The sequence below is a fragment of the Berghia stephanieae genome, chromosome 8, assembly GCF_034508935.2.
Source record: "Berghia stephanieae isolate SIO BIC M18660-M18661 chromosome 8, UCSD_Bste_1.3, whole genome shotgun sequence".
NCBI classification, from domain to species: Eukaryota; Metazoa; Mollusca; class Gastropoda; order Nudibranchia; family Aeolidiidae; genus Berghia; species Berghia stephanieae.
The window spans coordinates 24,806,146-24,833,929 of NC_088367.1; the positions used below are offsets into that span (position 1 = coordinate 24,806,146).

A 27,784-nucleotide genomic window follows, 5' to 3' on the forward strand; every position below is an offset into this window, starting at 1 on the left:
TTATTTCATATTGTTAAGTTCTATTCATAACTCGATTTCAACAAGGACTACCCTTTTTTCTCTTTTTTTTTTTTCATCAACCATAAAAAAGATGTTTGTCTATTTTCATCTTTCATCACAAGATCAAATATAATGCAAATGTTGCTGCATAATGTTCGTATAAATAAATCAAAATAAAATGGAATAGAATTTTTCATTTGATTCGCAAAGACAAATATGTGGATGTTTGAGATTTTCTCTTTACAAACAAAATATGATAAATGAGACACCAAAGACCAATGAGAGATGTTAACAATACCATCCTCTCATCTATGACTCATTTATACCCCCAGCAGGCAAATGTGGAATCATATTTCCATACCATACAGTACCAGTTGCATGTTAAGCTGCATTTTTTTTGGACTACAAATCTTACAATTTCTATCTTTGCCTGTACCCAGGTACTCATTCACACATGAGTCGAGAGGAGTAAGATAAGATAAGACAATACTCTATTCATTCCATGAAAAGGAAATTTGTTTACAGACGTGCATGCTTCAAGAATCAAAATTAAACATAATGTTCCATATATACAAATTTTGTTAGCATGGTCATTTTAAATCAATTTGGGAAAATAATACTCTATTTTCACGTCCATAAAACAAAAGAATATTCAAAATAAATAAATAAATAAATAATAAAAATTAAAAAATTAAATTAAACTCAGTACTTAAGTTATCTGTCATCGTTGATGAGAAACTGATGATCATTTAAAAATTCTTGAATATAATAAATGAGGACATTTTGTGTTGTAATCTTATAAAAGCAACCTTTCATTATAGCCTCAGATCTTATTGGAATTCTTTTTTTTTTTCCTGAACAAAAAAATAAATAATATAAAAGTTAGAATCCATCACCTAGAATTTCATGAACGAAAAAAGATAACCCATCAAACTGATGTCTGATGTCAACAGGAATCTCCCTTGTCTAAAAAAAAAAAAGAAGCAATTTGAGAAAGAAACATACAAAAGTGCCTGAACCAATGCTCAAATCTAGAACCTTCTGGGTCACAGTGTAAGGCCTTAATCACTCAGCCATCTCACCCCTCCCCCCTTGACAAATAAATAATTAGGAATAATCTAAATTAATGACATGAATAGATAAATGCATATCTAAACAGCGCATTCAATGTAATTCATAATGCTTCACATGTTGTCTTCTTCTTCAGTTGTTTTTTTTTTTTCAGACCACCTTGTCCACCCAGCAATGGTTGGGTAGCTGGATCTGTTAGATCTGGGAGAAAGTACTTTGCAATAAAGAAGCGTTCTATCCCAAGATCAGCAAATTATTGCTATTGTCAATATCACACTATAGAAACCAGGATAAACTCCGGCTTCATGGCCCTAATGGGCTACTTTTACTTCTTCAGTTGTATTGCCAGCAACCATAGGGAAAAAAATCTCCATTTCACATGAGAAAAGTTGCCAGTTTGGTGACCTTCTTATTTACACTTAAGTCCAGCGAGATTTTGAATATCAAGGACACTATGGTGAAGTCAGTTGTGCAATCAAAGTCACACATCGCTGACCAGGCTTAACATCACCTAACTCTCTAGTAACCTACCAACTATGATCAGGATTTTTCCTGAAATGTCATACCGACCCAACACAAAAATTGAATTTGTAAACTCAAAGGCAATCAAGTACAAACCATTAATACTTTTGTGCAACGAAATGAGCTTTACAATAGAAAATTATGTTCACAAATAAAAATTTCTAAGGTTTTTCTTCAAATTTTGATCTGTATAAAACAAATCTGAATATTCATTGTATCGTTACAAATGTGACGATTTTATGGTAGGTGGTAAGGAGAGGGTTAACTTAAAAAATACAAAAAGTGACACATTATAATAATAATAATAATAATAATAATAATAATAATAATAATAATAATAATAATTGATTTGTATAGCACTAAACTTCCACCAAGGAGCTCAGAGGCACTGTACAATGTAATGGTCTACAAATTACAAAGACACATACACACACACACACATATATATCATACAATCCTAAATAATAACATGACAATAATCATACATAATACACTCAAAATATAATTGATTTCACCTCACATACTATATCCATAATTGTCCCATTTTGTAAAAGCCTCAGTATGTACATAAGATATTGCCATAAAATAAGATGATTTTGAATGAACAATTCAAAGATCGAAATAAAATGCTTAATATATCATGTATTTACTGCTGTAACAACGACACACATAAACATAATATTCAGCCACACACTCATCCAGACATATGAGGAATGAAGGGGCAACTTCTATACCATGCCCAAGTCCAGTTTGGCCAGTTCTAGAAGCGACTGACGCTAGCCCTGAAGCCAGTGATCTTGAAAGTCAAACTGATGAATCAGCTGATGCTTCTTATGGTATCAGTAATAGATGTATAATTTGTAATCACTGAGTTCCAAAAAAACCAAAATATCCATGGCATTTTGATGTTGTCTCAATTTGAGACCTAACTGTTAAATTATTTTTAAGGGGCTTAAGGCGCTTGGAACATATTTAGAACATATCAGCGCCAGTGAAATGAAGAAAATGAGATAGTCGGAAAATTCTAGAATTACAATTAAAGCACCAAAGAAAAAGTAAGACAAAGAGTAACTGGTTCAAACAGAGAACAAGTGTAGATTTCAAGAGCACGGTAACAATGTACTTAATTTGAAATCACCTAAAAGTCTCATCCAGACACAAGCACAGGATCCTACCAAGAGGAACATACTCAAATACATTCAAAACAAAAATATAACGATCAGTTCATAAATGAAAGATAATGTACAAGGAAAAAAAATATCACGTCCCAAAACTAACACAATACAGTTGACGGTTTCCCTTTCAGTCAAGGACTCCAGCAAGGGCCAGGACAAAACCAAGTAATCTCAGTCCAAGACAAAGAGAGAAAGTAACTCAGCAAAACATAAAAAAGGGGATAGAAGACACAGCAAGTGACATTCCTGCCCACGATTGGGAGGCCAACTGGACCTGGACACAGTATAGAACTAACCCATTAAAACGTTACCAACCATACCAAATCAATAATATGTCAGGATGAACCAGATGTCGATTACTGAATTTAAAGTAGACATATGATTAGAAATATGAAATTCTAGTTTCTGGCACTTCAGGAAACTACATTCATTCCCTAAATAAAAGATAAAAACCTTACCCCAAGTTCCTTATTCTTTTATATAATAATATAATGAAATATAAATAAAATATATATTTGATATAATATCTGAGTCATCCTGAAAAAAATACTGATTTAAAATGGTAAGTCACAAAAGTAAATATTGAACAGATGATTACAAACTGATGAAACTCATGTCATCTTATCACAGTGTTTAGCAATAGTCAGCGTGGCAAAGGACATAATAGGTATGAATGATTGATTGGAAACGTTGCTCCTTTTTATGATATCTTTGGGTAAGCCACTTTACACCAGTACCCCACTCAACTCAAGTGTAAATGGGTACCTAACAAAAGGCTGATATGGATATTGTAATGATTTGAGTAAAACTGGCTTTTCAGAAAAATGAAATGGAGATTTAATTTCACAAAATGACCCGATGTGGGAAATGAATCATGATGAAAACAACAAAAATGCGCTTTATAAATGTACATTTTACTTCTTGCATGTTTGTATGAGCAGCAAACAGCTCCAGAACAGGGAACTTCCATCTAAAAAAAACATTCAAAACATTCACTCATTCACTAAAAATTCACCATTCACTGACAGCCGACTGTGAAATGGTTGAGCTGGACAATGCATAATGCCAGGATTATCAAAATACCTGAGAGTTTGATTACCTAGAACAGCATACAGATTATTCAAACTAGGTGAGCCATCCTGTGTTATTCTATTTGATTCTGCCTCCTCTTCAGTTCCTTCTAAACCAAATCCTTTACCAGTTGATATACTTGTAAAAATCTTAATAAACTTTTTGGTCAGAGACAATATATTGACTCTTCTATTTTCAAGAAACGATGCTTTTTCTAAAAAGTCTGACCTTTTACTTTCTAAAATTTCTACCTCCTCTTTCTCTTGATTTTCCAGATGTTGTTTAAATTTGATTAAAGCTGGGTTAGAATCGTCTTCTTCAAACTCATCAGAAAAAAATTCAGTGCTTTTTGATTGTGACAAAGAGTTGTCACTGGAGCTGGACGAATTTTGACTGTCATCACCTTCGTCTTCTATACTTTTCTGATTGTCCACACCAACACCCTTATTGAGGTTAACGTCATGTTTACTCCCATTATTCCCTTCTCTTTGTACGATTAAATCTGATAACAACTTTTCCAAATCAGCTTCATTTCCTACAGAGTCTGCGGGGATAACATTAATTGTTTCATTTGAAAACATTTGGTCAATAAGATTTACATCTCCACCTTCCTCCTTGGCTTTCCGTTTCTCATCCATGCTTTCTAGAAACAGCTGTTCTACCAAATATTTTGCTATTTTCTCATACTTGGTATCCTTAAACTCTGATGCCAGTTTCAAAGCAATGTCAACATAATTCATATCCTCTGTGTCAACATGCAAACTCTCCATCAATATTTTTACTACATTTTTCTGCATCTCCGACAAGTTTGTCTCTGTCAACATTTTATGATTGGATTTCATTTCAATATTGCCTTTGTCCTCGTCAGGTTTTAATGGTCCTGATGGCAGAGAAACTTCTAGATTCACTCCTGGTACCTTATCATTTCTAAATTGTGAAGTTTGTTTATCATCCCCTCTTATTATATCTTGAGAAATTTCTACTGATTTAATTTTACTTTCATCATCAGTTTGATGATGATAATCATTATTAATATTATCATAATCATTATTATTATTACTATTAACATTATCATTAATATTTTTATTGACATTATCATTGTTACTGTTTTTATTATCGTCATCAACATCATCATTAACATCATCACCATCATTACTAGTACTGGATACTTGTTCCCTTTTCATTTCTTCCTGACTATCACTCATCTCCTCTTTCAGTTTAAAATCATCACTATGGCCATAATTTTTCCTGTTTTCCTTCTTATTCTTTCTACTTCTCCAATCTGTCATTCCGAGAAATTCATCCTCACTGTCTACCAAATTGAGTAAGGACAGAAGATCGAGATTTGAGTGAAAATCCTCTAGGATCTTATCCTCCTCTAATTTCTTAGCACTGCAGCAGTGAACAGCAGCGAGGTCGATGGGGTGCGCTTCTGTGTTAAACATGTAGCCCCCAGCCTCAATGACACAGGAACCACTAGGCGTTTCAACGACCTGGCCATGGCTCCCATTATTGTGGATGAAATTCTCTGTGTCGAATAAGAGATACAGGTACTTGGCGGTTTCTGCCAGGAAAAATGATTCCATCCTGTCGTCCAGACGATGATCTCTCACATCTTTTATCTGGTGGAAAAAAAATAAATGGTAGAGTATTAATATTCCCTATTACCACACGCTTTAAGGACTTGTGAAGAGGGGGGTGGGGGAGAAGAGGAGCTGGTAGTAGAGCCCTGAAAGTCATAATAAATCTTTTCAGTTTTTCATTCTTTCTTTTCGCAATTTTAAATCATATTTCTTCTGTCAGCCAAGCACTAACTGGGTAGATGGGTCAATTAGATCTTGCCAAAGGTACTTTACAATGGTACAGCATCCGATCTAAAAGGTAACAAGCCATTGTTACTGTCAGTTTCAAAATGTAGAAATAAGGATAAACTCTATCTCAGTAATGCTTACTGACAAAATTTATCTTATTGAAGACAAACTTCATGAACTTTAAGTAAGGCTTGAATATAATAACAAACTGAGACAGAGATAAAAGTTCGTAATATCAGTAGAGCTTTATCTTATTGAAATGTTAAAGAGAAAAATGAGACAGACTTGTATTCACTATTTCCATCAATTTATCTTTCTTTCTAGAAATTGATTATATGTGCAATCTACTGTATACTTCAAGCATCAAAGATCTTGTTGTGACTTTAGTACAGAGGGCACTGCAGTGTTTCTTAGTTCTTCAGGGATTATTGAAGTGATCATCATGAATGTTCTTAAAATCACTGACATATTTTGAATTGACTACACGTTCTGGTAGATTGAGCTGTAGACTCAATCACTCCCCATCAAATTTAGTAGTCATTCTTTTGGATTTGTTTTAAAGAGTTTAACGTCGCTTGCAACACATTTAGGTCATATCAGCGCCAGTAAAAAGTTCTAAAATTACAAATAAAGCAACCAAGAAAAAGTAAGACAATGGGGAAGTAGTTCAAATAGGGAAACAGACGTAGATTCCAAGAGTAACACACTCAAAAGTTTACAAACCATATATATGTAAAACACAAATAAAACAGTGCACAACAGAGAGATGATTTACAAGACAAAAAATAATATCTCCCAAAAACTTTAACTATACATTTGACCGTTTTCCTCCCAGCCAGTACCGGGACAAAACCAAGTAATCTCATTCCAAGACAAAGACAAGAAGCATGTTGGAAAACAGATATAGGGAGGATAGAAGACATAGTAAGTGCCTCCCTGCCAATATGTGAGGTCAGGAACCCCACCTAGTCTTTAGGATTTGAGCCAAATGGATCTCTTAATAAAAGCTGTGAGATGAATAGGAAAAATGATTTACTTTAAAATGAAATTAAACTTAATGCAAGATAATAAAAAAACGCACCAAAAAAACCCCAAAAAACTGAAAAAGAATAAAAAAGAAAAAAACAAGAAGAAGTAAAACAACAAAACAAAACAGAACAAACAATAAATGTATATCTTATCAATACAGGTTTTAGGATTGCATTTGACTTGAGGGCTAAAAACAAGACATTTTGGTTGTTTACTCACAGTGGCATATCCACATGCTGTCCTGGCCTGCCTTTCAATTGTCTCCACGATATCTACTCCCATCTGTAATAGTGATGGATCCTTGGTGCCACGATAGAGGTACATGATGCTCTCTATCAATTCTTAATGCGACAAAAAAAAAAAAAAAAGCAAATAAAAGACAATTCAAAATAAAATAAACATTTCATTAGTATAAGCACATCAATTATTTTTAGTACCATGCTCTTATACAGTGGTTTTTTTTTTCCCCCATGTGAATTACATACTTCAAGCATAAAAGGATGTGGAGTTGACCAATAAAATGGGCAGCTGGGTTGAATCTCATTAAACTAATGGTTCTAATCACTGTAAGACACTAGTTACTAGGCATTGACCTACTGAAAAGATAAACCGAAATGTCTTATTCAGACTCCTCACTTTTTGAAACCAATGCCAACTTTTCTTTATATAATAATAAACAACAATGTTTAATCCTTACCGGGTCTAAGTGGATATCCCTCTCTTCCTTTATGAGGTTCAGATTTGGGGATGTTGTAATACTCTGGTGTGAATCCAAACTCACGCCACACCATTTGAAAGTTGTGTAAAGTCTTCATCGCTGCATCAACATCACCCAACATCATCTGCAATAGCAAATAATTTATTTGTTTTAAAAGCAAAAGATCATATTAAGTTTTAAGGAGCTGATTAGCATTTGCAACAAAGTAAGGCCATAACAGTAAGCACAAAAAGAAAACATGGTAGGGACAAACATATAAATACGGATTTAATCTAACACTAAGTGGGACGCTCTTGAATCAAAAGAGCCTAAAAATAAGTAAGAAAAAGAATGAACATAGGAAACTTTCACCAGTACAGAGCTTACTCTGAGTAAAAGCAGTGCATAAAGTAAACATTCGTTTTGTCAGCATATAAGTGACAAAATAAAAGGCTATATGTATGCCCTTGTATTGGTTACCCTGAAGACGGACCATATCAGCCTAAATGTTGAATAGAAGTGTGACTTGTAAGCACTAACTAACAGTAGTCAAATGAAATGGAAGCTTCAATTCAATTTACTAAGACAGATGATGTGGACATATAGGGTTTCCCCTTTGTCAACGACACACGATGAATATAAATAAATATGAATGAGAGATGAGAGACTGGCATTGGTAAGGTAAATAAACAAAACGATGATAGTACAGAAAATAGACTGCTCCTAAGTAATTAAAATAGAACAATTAAAAATTTATAAAAGGTGTGCAATTAATTATTTTTTTAATTTAAAAAACTATGTTGTGCAGTATATTCAGTTCTTCAAGTTTCAAACAGCAACATTTATTGCATGTATGTACAAAACTTGTGGTTCTCTAACTGGGGACCGCAAAGTCTTTTTTTTTTAGGGGGGGGGGGGGGAAACCTCTGAAAGGCTGGACAAGTTTACTAACATTAATAAAGGATTTTAAACCACACGATAGATAGTCATTTCCATTCAATTTATTTAAAGACAAAAACCAAATTGTTACATTAACTGATTAATTCTTGAATAAAATCAGCTTCTGAAAATGAAGAGCAGCAGACTCGATCATGCAGACTGCATCATTTGGTCATGACGACACATTTACCATGATTGACAATGATGCCAGCTACTTCTGCAAAACAAATTCTGCAAAACAGGTGCATCCTGCAAATCATTTTTTAAAAAAAACATTGGTATCTTTGATGTGTTTTTTTTTTTTTGTTAGTCTATCATGATATTAAGTTGAAGACCACAAAACGGGTCAAAAAATTTCATAAGGGACCACTGATTAAAATTTTCAGAGAAAAAGCAAATGGGAAAAGAAAGAAGAAATTTTGTTTTTTTTACACTTCAAAATCAGGTTAACATATTTTACGTACTAACCTGAATGCTGGGCCAAAAGGCATCCAAGGAGGTGAACATTGGGAGGGTGATGGTACCTTTCGTCATCTGGGCCCACATGTACCAGTCATCTTTCTTTAAATACTTCTTGATAGAGACCTCAAATTCTGAAAGAAGTTAAACATTTGGAAACAACATATTAATAAAAAAAATAAAAATCATAGTTACCTAGGTCCTATTTATGAAATGTTGTTGGAATCAATGTATGATGCCCCATTGAGAAGAATGAATGTTGTTTCTCAAACTATTTAAATCTTAAATTTTTTATTCTAAACTTTAAAAGCTTAAATTCAGTTTATGGTACTTGGTTCTCCATGACAAAATGACAATTAGAGTCACTGGATCAGATTTTACCTTTTCGCAGTCGTTCTTTCAGTTGTTTCCATTTTCTTGCAGAGTTATAAAAACTGAACTGAAAAAAATCAAACCACATAAATAAACAAAACACACACACACACAAGCACACAAATAAGTTAGCTATTCCCAATTCTAAGGAAAAATGGACAAGGGAGTTATTTGTTCTAATTAAAACCAACCTCTGAATAGGTGCGTCAACTCTGGCAAGTTAAATAAAATGGACCCTTTGACCAGGTATTCAAAGTACGAGTCCACGCCTCCACCAATTCCAGCATCTTGGGCCGTCCACTTCCCAGTCTTCACATCAATGTGATTTCCTAACTGGGGACAAAAATATGAGACTTTTCAATCACACCAGCCGTGCTACCCCCAATTTCAAATTTCAGGGACATTTTACGAATATAAACCTCAGATGATGAGGATGACAACGATAATGATGACGACGATGATGGTGATGATGATGATTGTGGTATTGTTGGTGGTGGTAGTGGAGCTGATGTTAAATGTGGTGACAGTGGTGATGAGGGTGACAGCCGTTGTTTGGTGGAGTGAGTATTTGTTTCTTCTGAAAGATTAAGTGTGCTACAGACCAGTGATCGATCAGGCGTGTACATTTGTAAAAATCAGTGAAACACCAAATAGTTGACATGGAAGACAATCTTTGACCACTGAATTCATAAAGATTTTTTATTTAACGGTGGGCTCGGCTGATAAAGTTGTTTACATGTTATTGTGACATTTCGATGTAATGAATGGTGGGCTGGACCGATAGAATTGTTTACATAATATTGTGAAACTTGGGCATGCCTGTCGTACACTAGGGAAAAAAAACACGTTTATCTTGGTTTATCAATACAGTGGAATCATGATATTGGAGTTGACTTTTAGAGTGTTGACGATATGCAGATTCCTCTGTACCATTTAGCTTAAAGTTTGTTCTTTTTAAAAATTCTGGTCAAAATGAAAATAATCTGTTTTGTCAATGTACTACACCTATGATGTTTACCAAAAGTGCTGATGAAACAATAAAAACTACACCTTTAGAAAGGCCCATTGACATTATCCATTATTCTACTCAGCACGCAATATTCCTTGTTTGAATTGCGTTTGATTTTCATCTATCCTCACCAGTTCTAATCTATTGCTGTGACTGCTTCTTTGATGAGTGAAAGGCAAGTAGATATAATTGGATGAATTAAGGAAGGAATTGTGACCAAAAGCAACAATAATATACTGAGACATAAGTCGTGGCAATGCTCTCGGGGAATGAGTTGCTACATACTTCATGTATTCCCTCATCAGATAAATAGAGCCAATTTTCATGTCATACCTAACAAGTCAGCTGTTAGGTTTCCTTTTTATTACTGAGACTCAGCCAGGCACTCGTATACATCTGAGTCGAGTAGGGCATTGCATGTAAAGCAGTTTATCAAAGGACACAATGCCGGGCCAGAGTTTTGCAGTCAATGTAAATCTTTCCATCACTAACTAACATTTGCCAACGACACTGGGACATATCATATATTCACCTGACACGGTCGCAAAATGTTGTTTGTTGACAAGCAAATGTCAAGCATGTCTGCCCAGATTGAAATGTGTAGCATGACTACCCAAACACACAACGAATTGAATTGCAGTCTTACCTAAGTAATTATGAGATTATTAAAACCTATTATATATTTGATATAAAAACATTTTAAAAATTGAGCTTACATGACAGTGCCACGCCATATTATATGTTGTAGTGGTGGTAGGGATGATGACATGGTGGTAGGAATGATGATGGTTGTGGTTGTATTGGTGGTTCGGATTTCAGGGACATTTTACAGATAAAACCTCAAATTTCAGGAACAATACGTTGTGCAATAATAATGTCTGTATCAAGAGCATATGGTTACAATGGTGCTCGAGGTAATTATACTATTTCTTTTGACTGATGCATTGCTGTTACCAGCCAAGCACCCATTTTACATCTGGGTCTTTTGAGAGAATGAGTAAAAAGCTTTACCCAAGAACTCCCCATTGCCCACAGTACAAAAAAAATCAGTAGGACTTGAACCAGGGACCTATGAGTACCAATACAAAGGCTAGAGTAATGCTGCAATGCCACTAACTGCACTTGTCCTGACTCATTAACACTTCAACATAAAATGCTAATGTTTTGACTATTTGTTTTTGTAAATATCCTCTAAATAATAGGGAACTCCACCATAAAAAAACCTCTACATTCAAACTCACCAACCCGAGAGATGACCGGTACTTCCATAAGCTACGAATGGCACGAACTGCTGTTTTCTCAAATATTGGATCCCCAGTAAGTCTACTAAGTGTTCCAAACTCTACAATGAATGTCCCAACCCCTGCTGTGCACGTGACTGAAGTCTCTCCTTTAGGAACACCATTACGCAAGTTGACTGTCCCATAAGGCATTCCCGTTGGGGTATCAAAGGCTGCAATCCATAAAAATGAAATAGTTGTTGAACTTCAACACTTAACTTATATGCTAACATGCAAAAAAGGAATGCAACCCCCCCCCCCCCCCTAATAACAACAAAAAACAATTAAAACTTCAGATTTGTCCAGTTAACAACCATCTTAAGGTAAAATTATTAACACACTAATAAAATGACATGAAATAAAACTAAGAAGTATGGACACAAAAAGCGTTGAGCCTAAGAGGCTCCTTACAAAAGAGAGCAACGAAAAAATTTTAAAACACAAAAACAAAACAAAAAAACCCCTGAAGGCTGATTATTTGAAACGGACTGAACAACACTGAAGTACGAACCAAATATGTATAATAAAGAACGAATGGAAGCTATGAATTACTGATAACATGAATATTTATTTTGACCCAACATTGAGTGCTGAGTGCTGTTAGAAACTTATAACAAACCCTTTAGTTTATTAACTTCCGTTTATTCTCTAATAAAATAAGCTCTAACTTATATGTAAATTGATGCAAGGGCAACTTGTACAGTTTATTCTCCTGAACTGTAAAATGCAAAAGGTCAAATTTTGACTGTCGCCCTTCCTTGTTGCTGTTCCTGATTATAAATCAAACTATTTCTGGTCTGAATAGCCAAGTAAAAAATAAAATAATCTTTTTCTTAGTAGTACAGAGATTTAATCCTAAATAGTTTCAGAGGAATTACATACTTATAATTTTGGCTTTGCTGTTCTCACATTACACATTTTTTTGTTAGAAATGATATAAAAAATTCAAAATGTCAAAATCTTTTTAAAATCGTGTAAAAAAGAAAAGCTATTGCCATATTTTAAAAATAAAAACAATGAAAATGAAAATTTATCAATTGCTATTTATACACCCCCACCCCCTACTATTTTATCGATATATCAAGTTATTAGGCTTTTAACGAAATCGGGTCGAACGCCGAACCCGAACGCCGAACCCGAACGCCGAACCCGAACGGATATAGCCTTCTCACGTGACCATGAACGAGATCTGGATAGTGAAGACTCTCAAGCGGTATGCAGCATCGGATCTAAGGTCACGTGATAGAGGATAGCTTGGGTTGCTGTTGGCTTGTGTTAGGGGAGGGGCAAGGTCAGTGTCATTCAATAGTATATAATTGTGCATGTGGCGCTCTATACAGAGAGAAAATTATAAATTGATTACGGGGGAAGGTGGGGGGAGGGGGGGGGGGGTGGGTTGACCCACAAACGATCGAGGTGTTGGGCTTCGGGTAGACCATGATACGAAATCAAAGAGAAAAGGCCGCTGGTACTTGGATGGTGGAAATGGTTGGGGGGGGGGGGGGGTAGTGACAATCAGCATGGGATGTATATATTAACATTAATAATATAGGCAATAGATGACCAGGGATGTGTATTGTTTGTGTATTGTTTGTATATGTTTGTGTGTGTGTGTGTGTGTGTGTGCGCGCGCGCGTGTGTGTGTGTGTGAAAGGGATTACACAAAAACACCTTTCTCTGTAGCTTCCAAATGATTACGTATACGATAAATTTGAAACCCACATTGTTTGAATCAGCTCACTAATTAATTCCTGAGCCTTGAGATGGTGACGCAACTATTACATACAAGACCTTGCAGTCGAGATGGCAGGGCTTTTGGGTTACACAACCACTATTTACCCATCGGTCAGCGGTACTCTTTGATGTATACAACACTCACTGCCTTTACGCAAAGCCGCCTGCCCATAAATCAAGAGATGGTCTCCTAACTGTTCACAAGCAAACTGTCAAACGAGCAATCGATGATTGGATAAGAATCTCAAGATCTCATATAATAAGGTAAGTTTTGGAGAGGTGATATCCCCCCACCCGTCATCGGACAGAACTTTCATTGCGTTATATCATATGAGCTCCGCCTCCTCTTTCTATTCGGGAGTGACGAGATTAGACGAGAGGACGCGAGAAAAAAAATGGTCACGTGTTGGGCAAGTCGTTCGTTAGGCGAGCTTCGGTGTCTAACTATAACTCCGTATTGCCGCTCAGAATAACCAAGTAAAAAAAAAAATTATAAAAATAAATAAGATTATTTTAGTAGTATAGAGATTTCATTTTAAATAGTTTCAGAGGAATAAAATTATTATAATTTTGGCTTTGCCTTTCTCAAACTACTACAACTTTTTAAGTGAGAAATAAATACAAAACATTCAAAATGTCAAATTGTGTTTAAAATCATGTGAAATATGAAACTGTACCCACATCTTTAAAAAATTAAAACAATGAAATAATATTGACCCTTTGTAACCATGAAATATCATTATTGACTACCAAGTTCAATGCTACAGGAAACAAACTCCAGGTTCAGAGACCTTCTACTACACTACGTTCAAATCTGTATCTAAAACAATAAAAATCAACCTGGTAGAAGCTTGCGGGCGATGGTGTCTGCCATTCGAAGTAAGGGGCCGGAGCAAGGCCAGCCTTCCTCCAGTTGCATTCCAGCTCTCTTCATCAGCAGGTGTGCAGATATAAGACCACCAACAACTTGGAGTGAAGATGAATGGACAAGTAAATAACATGAATTCTTTTAATATTTCTATATATATCCAAAATATCTCACCTTCATTAAATTGACAGATTTGGTGAAGAATAAAAATTGTTATTACCTTTATAACAGATCATTCTCTTTAGAGCAATACTTTTTATACTGTTGAATTGTGGCATAAAAAAAAACAAAAAATTTGTAACCACCCTAAAATCACGTGATTATCCTTATAATATATAAATACCAGAAAACCAGAAAAAAAAGTCGCTCCAGAAAAACGGTAATAACTTCCTTGTTTGAGTATGGATTGACACCAAAATTGAACAAATGGGATATCCTTCAAGAAGCAAAAAAATTAATGTCTCTTTGTAAATAAATTGAAATGTGGCAAAACAGTTTACAACTTAAGTGCATTTGCACTAAAATATACAATAAAACAATAAAATTCACCCATGATCTGTTTGTTACAAAATTTAGGATAGACCAAATATGAATTACCAAGTATTGCAAGAATCCAAAACATGGGTTTCATTGTTTTTAAGGTACAGGTCACCAGAAAACCACAACTCCATATAAAAAAGTAGGGCCATTCATTGAAATGACACAGAGCTGAAAAGTTGGCATTGTGCATGAAAATGTCATCAACTCACAAAGAAATGAGTGTGGCGGCGTAGTGTTTCAGTTCGTATACCAAGAGAATCGCTTAGAGCAATATCAAAACACAATTAAAAAGTATATAAAATTCAATTTCATCAACAGCTAACAACAGAAAATATTAGAGCTTGAGTTGACATGTGTCGTTGGTTAATTGACCAGATCAATCAAGACGAAACATTCATTAGAAGGATATGGTTCTCTGATGAGGCGCATTTATATACCAATGGATACGTCAACAGTAAAAACTTTTGTTTTCTGGGGATGGGAGAAACCTGGTGAAGTAAATGAAAAAGGTTTGCATGACAAAAAGATAACAGTATGGACTGCAAAGAGCTATCAGGGGATCATCAGTCCATTTTTCTTCAACAATGAACTCTGAGCTGTACTTGGTAGTACTTTGGAGGAGCTTGGGTCAACATGTGGGGGTTGAAGATCAAGAAAGACAATATTTTCACCAAGATGGAGCAGGTCCTCATGTGACAGCAGCTTCTAATGGTGCTCACACTACTTTGTTATGACAATCGACCCAATCAGCAAATTTCGAACCGCACTCGTGCACCAACGCAAACCCACCCGGAAGCTTCGCCACAACACACTGTTCAACTAGATGCTCTGTGGTTTCGGGCTCGTTACCACAATGGGTACATATTGGACAGGTGGAAAGTCCCCACTGATGAAGTGACTTCTTGTGGCGAGAATGGTTCTGCAATGGTTGAACACCCATTTTGCGAATAGACTAATCAGTTGTGGGAAAGAGCACAACTGGGCAGCAAATAATCCTGATCTGAGTTCCTTAGTCTTTCATTTGTGAGGATATTTAAAAGACAAAGTGAGAAAATTTGAAAATATTTTAGAGTTAAAGAATGCCATCACGAGTCAATGCGTTATTGCTCATTTTGTGCAACAGGTCAAAACTTGTCTGGAGAGAAATGGGAGACATCCAGAATAACAATCTGTTGCAACCAATGGCTTTGCTTCAAATTTTCAAACAGGTAATCCAATAAACTTCTTATTACTTCTGTAAAGTTTGATGTTACTGTATTGATGTTTTGGGATTTTATTCAAATTTTCTCGGAGCTACTTTTTTTCTGGTCACCTGATATATACAAAGCATGCAATTTCTCAAGAAGAAAAGAAAAAAACAAAAACAATTGAAATATTTTTTAAAATCATTGATAAATACAAAACAAATTTTAAAAAGAAGTCACAACGACACCTCTTTATATTTAATTCGACAAAATTATATCTTTGGAGTAAAGAACAAAGAAATTCTACAAATGTCTTCTGCAACTGAACACTTATTGAAAATCCCCAATCTTACTACGAATGTTTGTTTCAAAGACGGAGACATTTATATCCATATCAAAAGCGTTCTCTCCTTTATCAATGACAAGGTTTGCAATGCGTCTGAATTCTGAATAGTTTCCCATGACAGCCAGAGTATCCATAGCATCTATCAGAGTCAAGGAATAACTGTGAAAAAATAGCCAAATGAAACTTGACTGGATAGGAACTCACCTCTTTAATAAAAACCTGAAATTATTTACATCGTTCAGGGCATATATATATATATATATATATATATATATATATATATATATATATATATATATATATATATATATATATATATATATATATATATATATAATTTTATTTTTGCTTGAAAGGTTGTACTTGTAAAAAAAAAAATGGATATAATGGAAAATCAGAGGAAGTTTCATTCCTGAATAATGTTTTTTTTTTGCATAATAAATTTGAATAAATACAGCTTGTTTAATTTTGATATTCGCTTATATATAAGCATAACATGGTTACGGTATATTGATTCATTTTTATTTTAACCTATTTACCTCACTTTGAATCAAACACTTCTCTCTATCTCAGAAATTCCAATGATATGACTTCCAACAACAAAAAATATTCCTTAATACCCCTTTCATTTCAGTAAATTGAGCAAGATCTGAATTAACACAACAGCTTTGATTCTTTAAAAACTGGCAATTAAAAGACAAAAATTGCAAAAACAAACCTTCCCCATGTGTCGTGCCCCTTGCAAGTCAGTGGTTTCAGCTCATCATATGGGTAGGCATATTTCAGATATCCTTCATACGCATGATAAAACATGCGTTTTACTTTCTCCCTGAAATAGATAACTACAAATTAGGCTGGGTACTGACATGCATTTTACTAAATGAATGACTGTGATATGTTAATTTGGACACTTATATATGTCTTTATAGTAGTTCAAATCTTGATTTTAATGGTTGTCACTTAAAGAGTAATACCTGCCGAGACACATCATATTAATTTGATGGTACTGGTATTTATGTCATAAAATAATGGTAGAGGTTAGGGAGATATCAATGTTGGTCTCCTGACTTAAAATTGTCCAACAATATCTTTCTTTCTATATGTGGATGTAAGGTTTTTTGTTTTGTTTTTTTGTTTGACTTTAAAAAATTATTTTGAGATATTGCAATAATATCTTTATGACATAAAATGTAACAGATCGCAAGCAAATTCTGGGCTGCAGACACCAGAAAAAGTAGCCCGTTGACCCCTGCTCGCCAGGTTGCATGACCTCGTGACCTACAGTTGGTGAGAGCAATATACTCGACAACTAAAAGTCAAGTTAAATTCCTCTGTGAAGAACACATTTTCTGTTTTGTTTGTTTGTTTGGTACAATTTGTTTGAGTTTCAATGGAAATTTCAATGGCCCAGGCGTGCCAACCCTCAGTTTCAAATTTCAGGGAATTTTACGAATAAAACCTCAGATGATGAGGATGATGATTATGACGATGACAATGATAATGATGATGAAGATGGTGATGATGATGATGATTGTGGTGTTGTTGGTGGTAGTTGTGGAGCTGATGTTAAACGTGATGACAGTGGTGGTGATGGTGATAGCTGTTGATTGGTGGAGTGAGTATTCTTTTTTTCTGATTAGATTAAGCGTGCTACCGACCAGTGATCTATCAGGTGTGTACATTTGTAAAAATTCAGTGACACACCAAATAGTCGACACAATGTCATATGGAAGACTTACAATCTTTAACCACTGAATTCGTTAAGATTTCTTATTTAACTTGGCTGAGGAAATTTTTACATGTCATTGTGAACTGCACCTTTAGAAAGGCCCATTGACATTTGGATGTATTGAACTATGGTCTGAGCCGATAAAAGTGTTTACATAATAATGTGAAACTTGGGTGTGCCTGGCGTAGACTGGGAAAAAAAAACATGTACCAAAACAACCAACATTGTAAACCTTAATCTTGCTTAAAAGACATTTGGACATATTGAATGGTAGGCTGGGCTGATAAAATTGTTAACATAATATTGTGACACTTGGGCGTGCCAGTGTACATGTTTTTTATTTCTATTTTGCCTTGTTCAATCCAAATAAAGATAAATCAAAACAATCAACGCCCAAACATTTAAACCTTAATCTTGCTTAAGAGATTTTTGGACCATATTAATTTATCAAAACAGTGGATTCCTGATATTGGAGTTGACTTTTAGAGTGTTGAATATACACGGAATCCTCTGTATCATTTAGTTTAAAGTTTGTTCTTTTAAAAAAATTCTGGTCAAAATGAAAATCTGTTTTGCCAGTGTACTACACCTATGATATTTACCAAAAGTGCTGATGAAATAACAAAAACTGCACCTTTAGAAAGGCCCATTGACATTATGTATTACTCTACTCATCACGCAAAATCCCCCATTTGAATTGCGTTTTGATTTTGATTTTCTCCCATCCTCACCAGTTCTAATCTATTGCTGTGACTGCTCTTTTGATAAGTGAAAGGCAAGTAGATATAATTGGATGAATTAAGGAAGGAATTGTGACAAAAAGCAACAATAATATACGTATAAAGGGTTGATAATCACACACACACAAGTTGTTCCGTGCTTCATGTATTCCCTCATCAGGGCAAATTGGGCCAATTTTCATGTCATACCCCACAAGTTAACTGTTTTCTTTTTATTGCTAGGACTCTGCCAGGCACTCGTAAACATCTGTCAAGTAGGGCATTGCATGTAAAGCAGCCTATCAAACGACACAATACCGGGCCATAGTTTTGCAGTCAATATAACCCTTTCTATCACTAACCAACATTTGCCGACGACACTAGGACATATTATATATTCAGCTGACACAATTAATATGAAACATGTTAACTATAGCATAGTGTTGTTTGTTAACAAGCAAACCGTCAAACACGTCTGCCCAGATTGAAATGTGTAGCATGACTAACCCAAACACACAATGAATTGAATTGCAGTTTTTGTTTGTTTGTTTGTTGCTTTAGGTCTCTTCCAACACAATTGAGGTTATATGAGAGACCGCTGAAACAAAAAAACAAGCAATCTAACAAAAATAGTACAAATGTAAATCAAAATCATAACCTAAAGATATCATAAGCTAAATTATAAATAACCAAGAACAAACAGGCAGAAGATTTACAGAAAAAAAAATATCCCCTGTCAAAAAAACAATCACAAACCAAAGAAGCAGGATAGGCTAGTAAAGAGAAGAAGAAACGACATCACTATCGGATCGTACACCCATGCGAACATCATAGGTATATGATTCAAGGGTGAATTGCAGTCTTACCTAAAGTAATTATGAGGTTATTATTAACACCTATTTCATATTTTGATATAAAAAAACGTGCAAACACTTGAGCTTACATGACAATGTAATGCCATATCATATGTTGTAGTGGTGGTGGGGATGATGATGTGGTGGTAGTGGTGGTAGGAATGATGATGGCAGTGATAGTATTGGTGGTTCAGATAACAGGCAGGCCTACCATAATTTCAAATTTCAAAGACATTTTACGGATAAAACCTCAAATTATAGGAACAATACATTGCACAATAGTAATGTCTTAAAAGGCAGTCAAACATCTGATATCAAGAGATAATATGTAGCAATGACTATGAAATTATTTTTTTCTATTTTTGTGGGGAAATGCTACGTTTAAATTAAAGCCCTATCTCCACTGAGTAAAAATCTATTTGAATTTTGAAAATCCATTCATAAATAAAAAAGTTATGCAGTTTCAAAGGTGTCATTTATTTGGATGACTCACATAGAGAAAAAAATACGGAAAATATGGGACGCTTTTCCAGCGTTTTATATAGGTTTGTGGCTGTATCTCTCTTAATACATGGAATATGGTATTGAAACTTGGCAATTTTAGGGCAAATTTCTCAGAAAATATGGTGAAAACATCAGAAGAGCTCTAACTTGTATTGTTTTAGAGCTGTATGGCTAGGGTCAACTGTAATTTTGTTTTAAAATATGCATAATATTGATGATTTGGAACAATTCCGAAGGGTTATATTTTGTTAACAGCCCACACAAATGATGTGAAAAATGCCTGCTAAATTATTATTATCAATCAAAATAGTCCGTGAGACCATGTCTTATGTTATTTCAGAGAGAGAGAGAGAAAGAGAGAGAGAGAGAGAGAAAGAGAGAGAGAGAGAGAGAGAGAGAGAGAGAGAGAGAGAGAGAGAGAGAGAGAGAGAGAGAGAGAGAGCGTGTGTGTGTTTTTTACTGTGGGGAAAAGAGAAATTGGATGAGTCTATTTCAAAGGGGTCAAAGATTGTTAAAAAGTCGAATTATCAATTGATGAGTAAGACAAAATACAATAGCGACACGTTTAGCACCCCTATGACTTCACAAAATTAAAAAATTCCAAAAAATAGACTTTGGTGGAGAGGTGCCAGATTGCCACGCGTGTGGCCAAAAGATAGAATTATATTTCTTTTATTAAATTTTATTTATTTATTTTTGTCTCAGTGACTTTTATCCTGGTCTATTCAATTTTATGTTTTGCCAAATTCCATTAGTTTTAAGGGGTTCAGTCTTAGTAGCGAAAACCATGCGAGTATCTATTTAGTCACTTTTTAAATCGAATTTGGTCAGGTGGAAGTCTGGCCATCTGGCAGCCTTGCCTCGCAGACGTCACATGCGTGTCAAGCGATGGGGCGGGAAAATGGCTGTCTCCTCTTCTCACCCATTGAAGCGTAAATTGGGTTGACGTTTTGTGATAATATGTGAAAAGTACTTACCATATCCTGATGAAATATAAATAGATGAAATGTGCATCTATAACCTTATTTGCGACAAAATCTCTGCTCTTGATGGTTTTAGAAATATTTTACTCAAAAGAGCAAACATCTGTTTTTAACGGCTTTCTGGTAATCGCACGAGTTTTGTCGCTTGACATAATCTAAAATGACATGTTTACTAATTGTCTACCAAATTTCAGACATATTTATTGATAAAAAGCCTGGTAATTAATTTTTTAAAATAGCATATAAGAAACGGCTTCGTACCATATTTTGACGTGAATTTGGGCACTTCGTGAGCAAAAAAGAGGCCCAAAGATTTGTGCGGGATAGTCATTGTTATAATATGGTTACAATCGTGCTAAAGATTATTATAAGTATGTGTAGTTACTAATCTGCTTGGAATAAAAGGGGTATCCTCACTCACTGTTTTAATATTATATTACTTGGATATTTCATAAAGATAACACGACCACTGGTGAGAATGACTGACCACAAAAAGGATATTTTTCTACAACCATTGTGAGAGAGAGAATAGCTAACCAATTTCCGAATGATATGGTTTGTTGATGGCTGATAATCTGGTGGAGGGCATGGCCGTAGTAGTGGTGGTAGAGGTGATGGTGTAAGATTTGAAAAAGTTAGCGAGACATTCAGCAGCAAAGGAAACCTTCTTTCATGTAGAAGCGGTCTAGACCTTTCTAAGCTGCCTCCATGTAGGAATGTTCTTGTACTCCATATAAGCAGGGCAAACTTCCAGACTTTGATTTGGAGAGGAGCATCACTTCAAGTACCCAACCTCCCAAGTGTTGACAGTAGAGGATGGATCAGTGATGGTTCGGGTATCCTAGATATCAAGTGGCACAGTGGTTCTTTCCTGCCAGATGAATTATCAGATATAGTCCCTAGTGATATCAATAATGAAGAAGAAAATGACAGTTTATCTGATGGACAAGGTGATGACAGGGAAGAAGACCGTGATTCGGACAGTGAGGATATCAGTGATTCTGACAGTGCAGAAGATAGTGATTCGGACACAGAGTACACAATCTAAAGGCAATGTTATAGACTGTACCTTATTGAGAAGAAAGAAACTAGTGTTCAAAGACTTAAAGATGCCTGATCTTGCAGACCTAATGTCCTTATTTAATCTTTGTGTAAGAATTTTAGCGATTATCTTCTTAAAATCTGTTACCATATTGATACAGTTTCACTTTTAAAATGCACTTTTATCACAAAATGTATGAATCTGATTCTTTTAAACTATTTTCTAAATTAGAACAATGAATTATCTTATATTTCATGCTAAAATTATGCATTTTTTATAAATGGGATTCACAGAGCAGCCACTTTATTTTTATCAACCTCACCCCTAATTTATCAAAGGGACTTAACCATATATTCTGAAATTGCAATAACTCCCCAATGAGTATGGGTTTTAGCCTCTAATTTTATTTTGGTGTTGTTCACAATACTAAAGTTTTAAAAACTTAAGGCTCATAAAGAGCGCATAATAGATTAAAGGACTATAGTTGTCGCAAGTGTCTATTATTTAGTCTTCGTTAGATGCGTTTTTATTTCTGAAATGGTGAAAAATGAACTTTTATGGCAAAATTGTTTTAATCTGATCTTTCTAAACAATGCACCTAGTTACAGCAATCATTTCCCTTACATTTGATGCAAAAATAATGCATATCACATGAATAGTATTCACACAGCAGTTGTTCTAAGCAACCCTACCCCTATTTTTGCTAAGGGCCGCAACTCTTTGTTTTCAAATCAGCATAACTTCTGAAAGAGTATCAATATTGGGCTATAACTTTTTTTGGTGGTGGTCAAGATACTGCTCTTTCAGAATATATAGGCAGACAAAGTGTACATGGGGGGGGGGGGGGGGGGGGAGGGGGGGTTCCGGTAGCCTGCGGTCTAAATGTGGTAGCTGTAGTAGTGGTGGTAATGATGATGATGTGGCAGTAGTAGCGGTGATGACGAGGATGATGATGTAAAGGTGGTGGTGGTCGCTATAGTTTTGATAATGCCTTGCTTTGGGAGAAGTAGTAATGATGATGTGGTGGTGGTTGTAGTAGTAGAGGTAGTTTATTGATGGCAACTTCTATAATTTGCAGGAGCACTGAGATACGAGTCATGCGCAACTGCGAGAGAGAGAGTGTGTGTGTGTGTGTGTGTGTGTGTGAGAGAGAGAGAGAGAGAGAGAGAGAGAGAGAGAAAAGAGAGAGAGAGAGAGAGAGAGAGAGAGAAAGAGAGAGAAAGAGAGAGAGAGAGAGAGAGAGAGAGAGAGAGAGAGAGAGAGAGATATTCCTGGAACTTTATAAAATATATCTAACTGTAAATAATACAATACACAGGGATGGAACTGTTGTCGAAAAGTAATCTGACAGATAAGCTGGTAAATTTCAAGATGTGAACGAATGATCAAGTTGGAGAGGTGGGGACGGGAAATTTTCATGGATTGGATTGGGGTAACAAAAACAAAACAAAACAAAACACGATCTTGTCAAGTTTCAGACTTGAAGGAAAAGTTGAAACGTTCAAAATCTCAATACTCAGTAATACAAAATGTTTCAATCACTCATTCAACTTCAAGCTATTCGACAACATGCCATTTTGAACAGAAAATAGTGTTGTGTTCAGCGAGGGGACAAAAACTAATTCTCAGAGATGGGAGAGTACTTCTACTACTGAGAATAGTGATGACGCCGTGGAACCACTATTCGCAGTAGTACTGCGAATAAGCACTTCGTTTTGGATAAGTGAATCACAATCATGGTTTCCCTGGACAATTATTTTTTAAAATACAAAATAAATTATACTTCCTTTGGAAAAAAAAAATGTCCACTTACACTCACAAAAACGTTAATTGGCAAGATCCTTCGTTTCACGGCACTTTTATTATATTACTTAAGCTTTTAGCCATTGTTGACTTTCATTTAGTTGCAATGTCCAATAAATATTACTATCTGAGGTAAATTTGATATTTTTTAGGGCAAAGGTGTTTATCCAACACTTTCTTGATTTTTTCCCTGTTGACATTAGCGCACACTCCATTATTGACTATCTTTGCCACCGATCCGTGAATGTCTTCACCAAACGATTCCGGTACATTAAAAAACTGTTCCAGTTCTTTTATTTCATTATCAATTTCATCTTCGTCCTCACTTTCTTCCACCTCTTTTTCTTTCTCATCTTCGTATACCATATCATATTCGAGAATCTCTAATTCGTCGAGGTCGCTGGTTGCGGTTATAGTGTGCGTGACTTTTCCCCCCTTTTCGTTCTCATTCGGCTTTTGTTTCTTTGATGACGGCTCACTGGAGTCGTGATTAGTCATTAATAGAGTCGTCAGTGACTTAAAGCCTTCCATAATTAGTTGTCCCAATTCCGAATTTGAGGCGTGGGCTTTAGCGTGGGTTCCCTTGCTTACCGAATGTGATGGCCCCTCATTAATTGTCTCATTTCCAATTGTTTTTGTGTTAGGTTCTAATTTTCTTTTATGGTATGTTCTGTCTTTTTTGCATTCTCCATATTTACCCCTCTTTTTCTCTCCCGCGGGAGAAGAAATTGGGTTTTTTGTATGAGTTAACACTCCCTCGGGAGATGTTATGGGAACTGTTTTAGTTTTCTCCCCCGCGGGGGTGGCAAGTTCCCTATTCAAATCTTCAACTTTATCTGGTTCCATTGTTTATTTGAAGTAATTAGAATTTATTCCTCATAAGTTGAAATCATTAAGCACCACTTTTACAGTGTTAATAATATGAGTTAACACTCCCTCGGGAGATGTTATGGGAACTGTTTAAGTTTTCTCCCTCGCGGGGGTAGAAAGTTCCCTGTTCAAATCTTCCATTTTATCCTTTTATTCGAAGTTATTCTTTAAAAAATTTCCTCAAAAGTTTAAATCATTAAGCACCACTTTCACAGTTGTTAATAATATACTCCACTGGGAATTGATATGTCACAGGTCTAATAACAGATTAAAACTCCAATAAGAATAAGGAAATTTAACACAATGGTTTGCATTAAATAGACAAAACAAGACGCGTCCAGCCTTCTTGACAGTCGAACGTGAACTGACAGTCACGGCGTGATTCTTCATTTGTAACCCAATTCGGAATTGGGGTACGAGGTAGAGTTGATATTTAGAAATATTTAGATCATTTCTAATTTCAAAAATAATTTGCTGAGTCAGTTGTCTTTTATGGCTACAATGGACGCCATTACTACTGAGTTACCATTCAGTTTCGTAGACAGCAAACATTACGTTTCACCTGTCATGAACTTTAATCTATTTTACACTTTTTACTTTTATTCTATTATATTGTAATACATACGTAAATCATAATAAATCCATTTGAAATATTTCAGTTAGAATTCACTGATTTTAAAGCTGCACGTCGAAGAAAACAAAGTGCCCCTGACCATACTGTTTTCCTATGTCACTGGGTCTACTTGTCTGTTTTAATAATCGATAATGTATATTCAGTTCGATATCTGGCATCAACTAATTCACATCATACTTTGTGACAAATGCTCACAGCGGATATAAGCCACTATTTCAATATTTCTTCAGTTTTTGGGATCTTAGCTCATAACATCGAATATTTTCGCATGTACAGTGATATCTACATTTTTTTTACTGTTAAAAATAGACCTGTAAATGAGCTCTATAAAAATTGACTGAAACTGAAACTCTTCGTAATTCGTCGTAGCGGTAAAATCCAAAGAATCAAAATGAAAGGTAAACAGCAAGCTCACTTGAGCAAAGCAATGGCAGAAAACTAAATTGCGAGGGAATTAATTAGGCTACTTACCATTGTTCCTTGTAATTAGGTACCCAATCAGTGAAGAAACTTAGAAACGGTCAACCAGTTTGTTTACAACATGAGGTAATCGAGATGTGCTTGTAGCAATCATTTAACTTTCGATTTGAAGGTGTCTACATAACGAACTTCCGGTGTTTCGAATTTTTCTTTCTCATACTTTTCCTGTCCTTCAAGTAAATGTGGTCAATTTTGGCTTAGACGAAACAGTGAAATTTATCGCTCGGCGGCTCAGTTAAAATTGGCTACGACAGGTTTCGAAAGTGAAAAAATAATTTCACGAAGGCTGTGTGAAAATACACTGGGGTGTGTTCAGACACGGCAATTCTAAAAAGCGTCGCTTAGCCTTGGCAATATATATCCATCATTAATATAAACGGCCCATGAGCTATGCGTGGGGCTGTGGAACATTCCTAGTTAACTTTACAGTCAATCGACTACGATTCATGAATTCTTTCTTTATTCATTTCTTTCTTCCCTTTTTAAAAATATTTGAATTTGACGAATTGACTGATTTCAGTTAATTGACTGAGAATTTACAGGTCTATAAAAATATTTTTACAATTGGTGTCTTTGATTTGCAATTTCTTCTCTTTTATTTATATCCCTATACTATAAAGGATGGGGGATGGGGGTTCGGGAGGGGGGATACTTTTTTGTATATTTTTCAAATGGGACTTTTGTCATTCACTGCTAGGAACTTGTGGAAAGTGGTAGATTACTTCGTTATTCTTTTTGGGAATTTATACAATTAGGACTTTCCCTTTTATTTATTTCACATAAATATTATATCAAATTTATATCATTTATATCAAATAAAGGATGGGGGATGGGATTTCAGAAGGGGGGATACATTTTTAATTTTTTTTTCCAATTCGTGGTACGATTTCGGGTTTGCATATTCATAAACAACGTCTTCCATATTAATCGATATCAATTTTATTGATATAATATCGATTACAGTGTTTCTATTTTTAGAATTTTAAAGTTCAAAAAAAAAATCAACCGTCTTAATAAATTATAATTTTTCAATAGTAACTATTTTTAGAATTGTGTTGTCATTTTAAAACAAAATCTCAGCGCAGCAGCGACACAAAGTTCCAGCTTTCCATTGTCAACTGATTCATCAGCTCAGTCGATAAGTCATCGGACTTCTGATCTGAACTGCGTGGGTTCAAGTTCAAGGCACGCTGGTGACAATTATCATTTCATTTGATTTGTATGTCATGTTGTTAATATATGCTCTTGTATTTCCGATTCATAATCATTAACAAATAAAATTGATGAAATTGATGCATGTATATATGACGATAATAATGATGGATAAATATCAAAGATTGAATAAAAATCTAAGTAAGGGAGTTGAAAAATAGTTCTTTCTTTATTTACCCATTACAAATACCATGCCCATCCTTTTTATTAACTCGCTCAAAAAATCCCCTCTTTAGGTGCTGTGAAACTTCGGAAGTCATTCCGGCTAATTCATTTAATCTTCCAAATAGTAATAGTGGTGAAAAAGTAGGCTACTTGCCTGTAAGCTGTGGTGTCGACTTCGTTGGCATTTTTCGCACAGCATGAAGACATATAAATTACTAGCAATATTACTGGGAGCGATTTTAAGATAGAAGCTAATAACATGGTTATTTAACTTTTACTTTTATCTGCTTTTCATTGATAAAGTAGTAATAATAATAACAGTAGACCTCTATAACATAACTAAACACCGTAACTTGTAACGGTGACAACTCAACAGTATCATATGGCAAGATACCAAGTATAAAAAGTAAAAGCATGAAGTTTCAGCGGAAGGCTAAGACTGGTACATGACAATATTATTTCAATTTCAATCCGCTGGTTCCATTTAGGTTGATCTGTCTTTGCTTTGCTAAAGAGCAGCAATATAATAATCTATGACTTTTCTGAAAAGCGTTATTGTTATCAAAAAAAAATTATCTGTTGACAACACTGCGACTGCTGTCAGCCCAGCCAGTCGGAGTGAGAAACGTTATTACAATAATCGGATAAAATTACATGAAGACAATTCATACGATACTAACAT

At 35.1% G+C, this 27,784-nt stretch overlaps 1 protein-coding gene across 1 annotated transcript; it reads right to left on the minus strand.

Annotated features, from left to right (window-relative positions):
- Positions 1-27,717, minus strand: LOC144978420 (uncharacterized). Its single transcript, XM_078924444.1, has 10 exons — positions 27,257-27,717; positions 16,826-16,936; positions 16,115-16,266; positions 14,010-14,135; positions 11,397-11,608; positions 9,338-9,479; positions 8,784-8,908; positions 7,377-7,521; positions 6,899-7,020; positions 1-5,461 (listed from the first exon to the last, which is right to left on the minus strand). The coding sequence occupies exons 1-10, from the start codon at positions 27,361-27,363 to the stop codon at positions 3,761-3,763; spliced, it is 2,943 nt and encodes a 980-aa protein (XP_078780570.1). The 5' UTR covers positions 27,364-27,717; the 3' UTR covers positions 1-3,760.
- Between the last annotated feature and the right edge of the window lie 67 nt (positions 27,718-27,784).

What these genes read in the sequence shown, in the direction of transcription:
- LOC144978420 (XM_078924444.1), bottom strand. Translation starts at nt 27,363, where the DNA reads ATGTTATTAGCTTCTATCTTAAAATCGCTCCCAGTAATATTGCTAGTA. An exon ending in GGGATATCCACTTAGACCCG is followed by an intron (nt 7,021 to 7,376) that starts GTAAGGATTAAA and finishes TGTCGCATTAAG; the next exon opens with AATTGATAGAGAGCATCATG. An exon ending in CAGCATGTGGATATGCCACT is followed by an intron (nt 5,462 to 6,898) that starts GTGAGTAAACAA and finishes TTTTTCCACCAG; the next exon opens with ATAAAAGATGTGAGAGATCA.